The 11506-nt window shown below is 44.3% G+C and overlaps 1 protein-coding gene across 1 annotated transcript in view; it reads left to right on the top strand.

Moving 5' to 3' along the window:
* Positions 1-334: 334 nt before the first annotated feature.
* The window catches only part of LOC125532537 (disease resistance protein RGA5-like), a 29326-nt gene continuing 18154 nt past the window's right edge, over positions 335-11506 (top strand). The window contains exons 1-4 of the mRNA XM_048696572.1: positions 335-556; positions 671-764; positions 860-1712; positions 2874-4318. Of these exons, the coding sequence (XP_048552529.1) occupies positions 913-1712; positions 2874-4318 (2245 nt within the window). The 5' untranslated portion in view covers positions 335-556; positions 671-764; positions 860-912. The remainder of the gene's footprint in view (positions 557-670; positions 765-859; positions 1713-2873; positions 4319-11506) is intronic.

Below are 11506 nucleotides of genomic sequence, written 5' to 3'. Positions count from 1 at the left end.
ACCCTCGTTTTTATTTAGTGCATCAACAGTAGTCACGTTATCAGTTTGGACCACAACCTTCTCACATCCCTGACTCTGAAGGAGCAAAAGTCCTTGACGCGGCGCTTCCGATTCAGTAGTAACCACGTCAGCTACATGCTCCATTCGAGCAACGGCTGCTGCAACGAATGACAGCTCCATAAGAAGCACTGTTATTATTCGGGATGGCCCCTTTTATTGGATCTGTAGAGATGCTGTTATGAGTTGTGTTTTCACCTCCTGCCGTTGGATGCGAAAAGAACGGCCTAGACGCATCAACGTCTCTCTGCAGTGTACGTTAGGGGACCTCGTTCCCTTGTCTCCAGTCTCCGATTCAGTTTGGTCGCGTACAGCAAAAAATCCCCTTTCTTCCAACAGTCCTGCTCCCCCCTTCTAGCTAGATCCAGACGACCGCGAAGCTCGAGCCCGAGCGAGCGCCGCCGCCGAGCCCCCTGTTTGGGGGCATACGCCACGGTCTCGGATGGGCAGCTACGACGGCTCCAAGCATCACGCCCATGGAGCTTGGATCAAGCACTAGGTACTTGTCTTTGTCTAGCTAGGATCTCTTGTGCTTGGTTCCCGGCTCGGGGTTGCTTTGCGCTTCCTCGGTTCTAATTGGTGTGGATTTGGTATTCATTTTGTGTTGTACCAGGATCTTGATTTTGGGCCACTCTTCACTGTACGCTCGACGGTTTGGTGCTAGCTCCACCGACGACCCTTGCCTGTATGCCGTTCAATCCACCGAGGTCTGAACTCTGAATTGTTTAGCAGATTGCCTATATAAAAGGAAACATGCATCTTTACCCGTCCACACCACCGATGCGTTAATTTGCCATTTCAGAGCTGATACGGAACTATGGAGAGTGAACAACTCTGAGTGAGCACTGAGCAACAATGGCACCATGTCTGGTGAGCGCATCCACGGGAGCAATGGGTTCCCTCCAGACAAAGTTGCGAACCATTTTAGAATACAAGCTGCTCAGAGGTGTTGGCCGCGACATCATTATCATCCATGATGTCCTCAGGGCCATGCAATCATTCCTCCTCATGGTGGCGGACACGGAGGAACATGAACAGTTTGACAAGAGTTGTGCTGACTTTGTGCGGGAGCTCTCATATGATATTGAGGACAAGATTGACAACTCCATGTCACTTATGCTCCATCACGCCTGTCCCAAGAGTGGCATCAAGAAGCACATGATCAAATTCAATAATTTGTTACCCGTCAAGAACCGCCATCAGATAGCCAAAGATATGAGAGACATCAAGAGCCAAATCCTGGAGGCCCATGATAGATGTGAAAGATACTGCAGGGTTGAGGATGTCTGTCCCGCAAGAACAGAATTCGTTGACCCTAGATTGTGCACAGTCGATACATGTGCAGCCGACCTTGTAGGCATTGATGGTCCGAAATATGAGCTTGTTAAGTGGCTGAGAAACGGGGAGGATGAACAGAAGGTTGTCTCTATTGTTGGTTGTGCGGGTTTAGGGAAGACAACTCTTGCCAAACAGGTCTACGACGAGCTTAGAATAAACTTTGAATATCGGGCTTTTGTATCAATTTCACGAAGCCCTGATATGGCAACCATTTTAAAATGTGTACTGTCTCAATTCCACGCTCAAGATTATTCTTCCGATGAAAGCGAGATTCCAAAACTCGTCGATCAAATCAGAGATCTCCTACAAGATAAAAGGTATGTATGTACGCAATGCCACTAGCTAGTGCCTACGTCCGTTATTCAAAAGATAGTTTTAATAACATTTTAGTCGTGTTGCGATTGGTAGTACTACTCTTTTTCTTTTGGACACTTGATTGGTCGTACTACTAAAATAGATTGGATACCAGGGGAGCATAATGAGGCTAACTAATGGTTTTTATATCTTCTAATTTTGCTCTCTCATCTATACAAACGTATTTGATTTGCTATGTAAAATTTATTTTCCGTGAGACTGCAGTATGTGTAACGATAGGAACTTCAGTTGAGTTAGTTGGTTATTCAAACAAAATGGTTCCTTTAGTGCGGATGGGAGTTATTAAGTAAATTCCACCCTGCTGAAGTTGGCGACATCGGTGGACATCACAAGAGAACGGGAGGCAAGATGTGTAGATCGGCAGAGCGGTGGAATTCCACCAGATACAAAGAAGACGAGAACTGCATGGGAGCTCCCTTGGCATTCCTTCGCGGGGAGAATTCATCTAGACGAGGTGGAGCCTAACAGCAATTTGGCATGGCTCGGGGGATGTTGTTGGCTACGATTACGATGAAAGGCAATTTGACAGGCACGGACCACACTCGCTGTAGTCCTCGCCTGCGCGGCACGACACCCGCTGGCCGCTGCAGTCTGCGTCCGTGCGACACGACGTTTGCTGCAGTCACCGTACTGCTGTTCCGGCCAGGCGTTCGGACCTCCTGGCAGCAAGGGCGTTCAGGGTTCAGACTCGCCGCCTCCGCTTTGCTGCCATTGCCTCCACCTTCGCCTCCCACACCATACTCCACACCAGGAGCTCATGCACGGCCACCTGCTCGCACACTACCGTCTAACACGCCTGGGACCCACTGTTCTCGATGTTGGGGAAGAAGGCACTGACGGGCGACCGTGTGCAGAGAGACAAGAGAGTAAACTTTGTCATGGGAACATAACAAGGAACCCAAAATAGGAATTAATCTAATTTATTGAAAAGGAGTACCGAAATTCATAACCTTACTTTTCACACACCTAGTAACTCGCTAATTAAGATTAGAACTATTATAATTTGTATGACCAAATTTATCCTTGGTAAATGGATGGGCCATCTACTGTGCATTTGTTTTTGTCAGAAAAAATATTGAATAATTTTTTCCTATACTTTGCAGGTACTTTGTGATAATCGATGATATATGGGATATGAAGACATGGGATGTTTTGAAATGTGCGTTATGCAAGAATAGTTGTGGCAGTGTAATAATGACCACAACACGTATTTATGATGTAGCTAAATCATGTTGCTCTTCTAACGGGGATCTTGTCTACAATATCCAACCACTTAGTGTTGCTGACTCGGAGAAGCTATTTTTGAACCGAGTATTTGGTCATGAAAAGGGAGTTCCCCCTGAATTGAAAGAAGTCTCGAAGGATGTCTTAAAAAAATGTGGTGGTTTACCACTGGCCATCAATGCCATATCTATATTGCTGGCTGCTGAGGAAAACAAAGAAGAGTGGGGTCACGTGGGACTCTCTAGTGTCTTTGCAGAAAGACACAAGAAGCCTGACATTGATGCTATGAAATACATATTATCTCTGAGTTACTTTGACCTTCCCCCTCATCTAAGAAGTTGTCTATTGTATTTGGCTATGTTTCCCGAAGATTGTTTGATTGAAAAGGAGCGGTTAGTACACAGATGGATTTCAGAGGGCTTCATTCGCTATCAAGATGGGGAAGATCTTGTTCAAGTAGGAGAGAGATATTTATATGAGCTTGTTAACAGAAGTTTAATAGAATCAGTGGGCGTGCCATATGATGGTAAGGCACGGTTCTACAGAGTCCACAATGTTATCCTTGATTTCCTCATGATAAAGTCCATGGAAGAGAATTTTTGTACTTTGACAAGTAATCAATCAAGGCTAGATTACAAAGTACGTCGTCTCTCTCTGTTTGCAAATAAAGATCCATCATGTATCGCACAACTGGATTTATCGCATGCTCGATCTCTCGGTGCTTCTGGGCATCTTGGGCAATTAATTTCCTCTGTGAAGTCAAATGCTCTGCGTGTGCTCGACGTACAAGATTGCTCGGAGTTGGGGAATCATCATGTCAAAGATATTGGAAGAAATCCTCTATTAAGGTACTTGAACATCTCTGGAACAGATGTAACTGAGCTTCCCATACAGATTGGAGATATGGGGTTCCTAGAAACACTTGATGCATCATTTACGGAATTAGTTGAGATGCCTGGATCCATTACTCGTCTAAGACAACTGCAGCGTCTGTTTGTTTCAGATGAAACTAAATTGCCTGATCTTATTGGAAATATGAAGAGGTTGCAAGAGCTTGGTGATATAAATGCCTTCAGCCAATCAGTTAACTTTCTGAATGAGCTGGGCAAATTAACGGGTTTGCGTAAGCTGGGAATTATTTGGGACACCAATGATATTCTTAAATCTGGCAAGGGAAGTTCCAAGGAAAAAAGGTTGGTGTCCTCCCTCTCTAAACTGGATGCAGGCAGACTTAGCAACCTCTATGTTACATTTTATTTGAGAGAAAAGGATGGCTTCATAGGACATCCGTTCTTGCCTGCTCTCAATAGCATCCGACGTGGATGTAGGATAGCACCACCTATCCGAACCACGGGAAAAACATCCGTGTCTCCAATTGCGTTTGATTCTCCAAACCCTTCCCTTTACATTCTTGCAAGTTGCATGCTTTACTTTCCGCTGCCTATATACTCTTTGCATGCTTGCTTGAATTATGTGATGATTGCTTGACTTGTCCTAAATTAGCTAAAATCTGCCAAGAACTAAAATTGGGAAAAGGTTAAGTTTTTATTTGGTCAAGTAGTCTAATCACCCCCCTCTAGACATACTTTCGATCCTACAAGTGGTATCAGAGCTTTGGTCTCCATTTGCTTTGATCTCCATAGCTTTTGGTGGTCATAGCCTTGGTTTCACAACCTAGGAGAGTATGGCGTCTAGCGAGGGAAATTATCACCGTAGAGGTCCTTACTTTGATGGTACTAATTTTGCTAGTTGGAAGCATAAAATGAAAATGCATATTCTTGGACATAACCCCGCCGTTTGGGCTATTGTGTGTGTTGGTTTGCAAGGTGACTTCTTTGATGGGAGAGAACCGAACCGTGAAGCTACCGCGGATGAGTTGAAGATGTTGCAATACAATGCTCAAGCTTGTGATATTCTCTTCAACGGATTGTGCCCTGAAGAATTCAACAAAATCAGCCGCCTTGAGAATGCAAAGGGAATTTGGGACACTTTGATTGATATGCACGAAGGTACCGACTCCGTCAAGGAATCCAAGTTGGATGTGCTTCAAAGCCAACTTGACAAGTTCAAGATGAAGGATGGTGAAGGTGTCGCTGAAATGTACTCTAGGCTTGCTCTCATCACAAATGAGATTGCCAGCTTAGGAAGTGAAGAGATGACCGATAAATTCATCATCAAGAAGATTCTAAGAGCCTTGGATGGAAAATATGATACCGTGTGCACATTGATCCAAATGATGCCAAATAACAAAGATCTCAAGCCAACGGAGGTGATTGGAAGAATTGTTGCTCATGAGATGTCACTTAAGGATAAAGAGGAACTTCACAACAAATCAAGTGGTGCCTATAAAGCCTCATGTGAAGCCCCTACATCATCAAGTGAGAAACAAGACTTCAATGAAGAATTGAGCTTAATGGTGAAGAACTTCAACAAGTTCTACAAGAGTAGAAGCAAAGATAGAAACTCCAAGTCAAGGTCCTACAATGACAAAAGATCTTCTAGTCGAGAGCGAAACTGCTACAATTGTGGAAGACCCGGACACTATTCCAATGAGTGTACGGCTCCCTACAAGAGAAGAGAAGATTCTCCAAAAAGAAGAAGCAAAGGATCACCACCAAGAGAGAGAAGGAGTAGAGATGATCGTTATGAACGAAGATACTCACGGAGAAGCAAGGATTCGGAAAGGAAGGAAAAATCATCAAGGAGCTACACAAGACGAAGACATCAAGCTCATGTTGGTGAATGGGTATCCGGCTCCGACTCCAACAGCCACCCCGAGAGAAGTTATTACTCCGACTCCGAAGATACTCAAGATGAAGGTGTTGCCGATCTAGCACTTGTGTCAACCAACTCCTACGACATATTTGACTCACCAAATGAAGGAATTGGAATATGCTTCATGGCCAAAGGTCCTAAGGTAACACACCCCGAGTATGTTGATTTCAATAGTGATGAAGATGACTTGTTAGGTGATGATTTGCTTGGTGACAACTCTAGTGATGAATACTATGATGAAATGTCAATTAAACATGCTAATCAAGATAAAACGAATGACAATGATAAGGAGAAGATTGAGGCCCTAACTAAAGAACTAAACACTCTTAAGTTAGCTCATGAAACCATCTTCGAAGATCATCGAGAACTTTTAAGAGCTCATGAGAAATTACGCTTTGAAAAGCTCAATCTTGAGCAAGAGCATGAGTTCTTAAAGGCAACCAATGATGATCTCTGCAAGAAAAGTTCTTCTTACATTGCCAAGCGTTTACTCTTATCCACTTACATGCCTCAAGTCAAGTCTAGTAACAAGAAAGATTCTTCCTCTAGTAGTAACAATGATCATGCTAAATCCAATATTGTTGCTTCTAGTAGCTCTCTTGATTCCACTAATGATTCTCTTAGCCAAGTTACACTTGAGAAAGAAAATAGCTTATTGAAGGGAATTATAGAGAAAGGAGTGTACAAAAGCCTTGCCAGGAGTAAGCAATTCGAGGAAATTGTGCGCAAGCAAGGAATGCACCGGAAGAATCAAGGTGTTGGTTTTGAACGAAAGTTCAATGCCAATGGAGTTGAGTGGGAAGAAGATCAATACCCCAAGACAAAGTTTGTCCCTCAACAAGAGAAGTATACTTCTTTCAAGGGGACACAAGCTCAAGATGATCTTCTACCACAAGACTACAAGCAAAAAGGCAAGGACAAGCTTCAAGAGGAAATTGATGCATTTGAAGAAGCTCCAAAGACCTTAGTCAAGTGGATTCCCAAGACTACTTCAAGTTCCACTTCATCAAGTACGACTACAACTCCAAGGATTCCCATCAAGATGATGTGGATCCAAAAGAAGAAGAACTAGAGAGTTCTTGAGGGTGACTCCGCCAACATACTTCACTCTTATCATTTTGGAAAGAACAAGTGCAATCAACTTCCACATCTTGCACTAGTTCAAGGAGTCACAAACCCTCTTGTTGGTAAGAAAAGGGACAAGGTAACCTAAAGTTTTCATGGACACCATCTTTGTGTGTATCACTCTATGTCTACGGATATCCTTGTTTGTTCCTTGTGGGACTAACCCATGTAGGTATTGAAAGTACAATTCACTCAAATGGATAGCTCCAAGAGATCTACATCAACATTGAGCATCCACATCTTCAATATCTACATGAAGTCATCATCGACAAAACCCAAGGTTAGTTCATCCCTCTTAGGGGGGATATCACATCTAGGGGGAGCTTTACTCTAAGACTTGAGCTAAAGCAACTCTAAAGATGTGAACAAACCAATGCTTTATGTAAAAGTGGTAACCCCACTTGAGCTTAAACGATGAGTATGACCTATGATCAAGTGTTCTCACTTGATTCCTAAGTCAATATACTCATATATAGATGACCTTGTCATCGCAAATTGCTTGATAGATGCTAGAATTGGTTGTGCATGCCTTGCCACATATTTCATCTGCCATCTTATTGTGTGAGCATGCTGGTTGCATAATTTACTCATTCGAGGACATCCACTTGTTGTTTTGATTGTTCGGTTTTATCTTCCTTTGCCAAGTGGATGGACAAGAATGCCTAAGAACCTCCTCTAGCTATCTATGCTTTCCTCGTCTCAAACTCTATTCATGCTGCATCACAAAATTTGATCAAGTCAGATTCGAACCACTCTGTGTGAGGAGCACTCGGAGTCCCGATTCATCATAGACTTAAACTTCCAAAACCTCTTTATGATTCTCGGTCTGACCGATACTCCACTTTCGGTCCTACCGAGATCATTAAGTTGATCTAGGTTTTCGATCTCGGTGCAACCGATTTGAACCTTTCGGTCACACCGAGTTTCAGTAACTGCTTGCAGTTATGAATCTCGGTGCCACCGAGTTGTTCCACTCGGTCACACCGACAGGGTCGGGCTATATATAGTCACGGGCAAAATTTTGGAAATTTCTCCGAACCCCTTCGCCCGCGCGATAGCCTGCTCTGCCCTCGAGGTCTCCGGGTCGTCTTCTCGCCGCCAGCAGCCTCCAGTCGCTGGTCTCCATCACCGTCAACGGGAATTCTGCCCCGCCGTTGCCGTCGTAGCAAGTCCCCGCCGAACTAGGGTATGGACTTGATCTTTGTGCTATTCCCCAATCTGATTCCTAGCACATTGTGATCATATTGATTCTAGCCACGATTGAAACACTCCTATCCAGTCAAAACGCTCATAGATTAGGTTTGATTCGAAAATTCTAGGTTTAGGTTTCCGCCGAAACTATCTCAGACCCACCGAGTTGAAAAACTCGGTCCCACCGATTTGGCTCATGCCATTGCACAAGTGAGATTTGGTCTGACTGAGAATTACTTATCGGTGTGACCGATTTTTGAACTCAGTGAAACCCTAGCAGTCTCGGTGCCACCGAACTGTGACTCGGTCCTACCGAGTTCACTAGTTTAGGTTCCAAAACTGCTTCGGTATCACCGAGTTTGAAAATCGGTAGATCCGAGATGATTTCAGTGGGAAACTAAAACTAAGTTTCTGGATCATTCTTTTGCAAAAATCTCTGCATTTTGTGATGCTCATCTTTTCTATCTCTTCTATAATCTATTCACAGGGTCAGCAGTCAGTTTGCAGCATGTTTGATCAAAGTGATAGCCAAAATATGTCAGAGCAACAAGTGGTGATGAGTGAGGGCACTAGTCCCTCAAGTTCTTCTGATGAAGGAAGCAGGAGCACTCCTAGCAATTTGCCAAAGGCTGCCACGAGACAAAGGAAGAAGAGGACTTCAGATTCCGAAGATGAGGACTATATGGCAGAGGAAGAGGCCACTTCCAAGAGAGTTGAGCCAGCTCAAGGCACTAAGCCAGGTCTGAAAATCAAAAGGCCAGCAGGCAGGCAACCAATGTCAAAGGCCAGAATGTCAACTGAGAAGCTCATAGAGCCAGTTGCAGCTGACGGCAAGAAAAGGAAGGAAAGGGTGAAGAAGACTGTTGCTAGAGTACTTGGCAAAGCTTCCATCATGGAAGAGGAAGAAGAAGAAGAGGCAGCTGCACCAGCGCCCAAGGCACCCAAGCTAATGGGAGATGCCATAAAATCAGGGGGAGCTGCTTCCAAGGCCAAGCCAGCTCCAAAGCCAAAGCCTAAGAGAAATACAAGGAACATTCCTGCAGCTGAGAAGAACAAGGCCCCAGTGCCTGAGACTGTTGCTGAAGAAGAGGAAGAGAATGTCCTGAGAAAGCTAAAGCCCAAGATCCCAGACCACAACGATGCTCATCCTGTGGCTGAGGACATGAAGCTCAGGAGAGATTCAGGGCTGAGGAAATGGAGAGAAGCAGACCCATATGCTTCAAGGAGAAGGACTGCAGTGGACTACAGGTTTCACACCAAGGAGCAGCAGGATTTTTATGAGACTGTTTTGCTAGATAAGAAGCCAATCGTCTGTGACATGAGATGGGTTGACTGGACCTACATTAAGGAAAACGAAGAGCACTATCCTGGAGTACAAGACAACTTCATAGCTTGTGGAGTAGCTGACTTTGTTGGGCAGAAGCTCACAAAGTGGAACGAGGAGCTTATCATGCAGTTCTACTCCACAGCTCACTTTTATCCAGATGGGAGGATCACTTGGATGTCTGAGGGTACAAGGTACCAATTCACAGTTGCTGAGTGGGCACAGATCATTAATGCCCCAGAGGAGCAAGATGATGACTTGAATATCTATGCCAAGAAGAAGATGGACCACAACTCGATGTCGAATATGTACAAGGAGATCCCAAATGAAGCACTTGATACCTTCAAGTTTGGATCAGTACATTACCTTCTGTCAGGGCTCCCGACTATCAATTGGATCTTGAGGCACACCTTATTGCCCAAGTCAGGTGATCACAAGATGATCAGAGGCCATGCTATCAACTTGCTACATGTGTTTGATGTGCCTCAGAAGTTCAAGGTGATGAGCCTCATAGTGGAAACTATCAAGAGGACTGCAGCAGATCAGAAGAGGAGCTGCGGATATGCCCCTCAAATTCAGGAGCTCATCAACTCCAAGATGGGCACGGGCATATATCTATTGCACAAGGAACACCTGCCCATCCGTCCAGATTTCGAGGACAATCAAGTTGTCATGACTGAGAACGAGCCATCATCTGCCCAAGCATTTGCAAAGAAGGAGAAGGCGAGGAAGGATAAAGCTGCGAAGATGCCTACTCAAGAGGAGGCATCTGAGTATTTCTTGAAGACCAAACAAGAGCAGCTTGGTTACTTGATTGCATCCACGCTGAGGATTGAGCAAAGTCTGGCCACCCTCACTCAGAATCAGCAGAGCCTAGAGAGAATCATGGAACAGAAGTTCTATGACTTGGATGTCAAAGTAACGGAAGTTCAGTCTGCAGTGGAGCAGCTCCAGGAGGACATGCAGGAGAGGAGAGGCAGGACTACCACTCATGCCTTTTCCAGAGTGCCACGAGGCCCGAGGTCATCTGCCGTGCCAGTTGCTGACACCAGAGCCACCACTTCAGCACCAGCTACAGCCTCAGCTCCATCATCTACTTCAGCTCCAACTCCAGCGTCTACTTCAGCATCTACCGAAGCCTTCGTCCTTGGAGTGATCCGGACTCCACCACCACCAGAAGATCAAGCTTGAGCGTCGATTTAGCACTATGCATTTTCTAGGAACTTTTTGGTAACTTGTTGCCAAAGGGGGAGAAGATGTATAGATCATAGGCTTCGAGAGAGAGTGTGTTGCTTTTCTCTCTTGCTTTATTTGGTGGTTTTTCAAACTTGTTTGCTTTTGAGTGCTTGAGATACTACGTCATTATTTGTGAGACATTGATGATCATGTGTTTGATCATAAGCTACACTTAATGCTTGCTTATTGCTATCATACTATCTATCTTGTGTGATCATTCACTTTTCTTGGTGATGAGTGCATGTATTTCATTCTTATCATTTTGAGCGCTCCACCAAGATGTATGTGACATGGAAGAGTAACCATGACTCTAACTCTTTGTGCATTTGTAGTCCAAAGCAAATTTTAAATATGCACAAATTTAGGGGGAGCTCTTACTTATCACATATTTCTCAAAGCGACGATATATTTCATGCTTATTATCATTTGTCGAAGCTTTGATCTATATGTTGTCATCAATTACCAAAAAGGGGGAGATTGAAAGTGCAACTATCCCTAGGTGGTTTTGGTAATTCATAACAACATATAGCTCATTGAGCTAATGCTATTCCAAGATGATTATTTCAGGAAAGCTCAATGATTGGCATGGCATGGATGTGAAAGTGGAACCCTCAAAATACTAAGGACAAAGGATTGGCTCAAGCTCAAATGCTCAAGACTCTTCATTTCATATTTTAGTGATCCAAGATCACATTGAGTCTTTAGGAAAAGCCAATACTATCAAGGAGGGATGAGGTGTTGCTTAATGAGCCTCTTGCTTCATGTGCTTAGTGATATGCTCCAAAACCCTCAACTACTTTCCCATATCCACATATGACCTAAACCCTAAGCCAAACTCGGTCCTACCGATTCTTCCTATCC

The sequence above is a fragment of the Triticum urartu genome, chromosome 1 (genome assembly GCF_003073215.2).
Source record: "Triticum urartu cultivar G1812 chromosome 1, Tu2.1, whole genome shotgun sequence".
Taxonomy (NCBI): Eukaryota; Viridiplantae; Streptophyta; class Magnoliopsida; order Poales; family Poaceae; genus Triticum; species Triticum urartu.
Note: the sequence above shows the minus strand (reverse complement) of the source record. Positions and strands in the feature narration are given on the sequence as shown.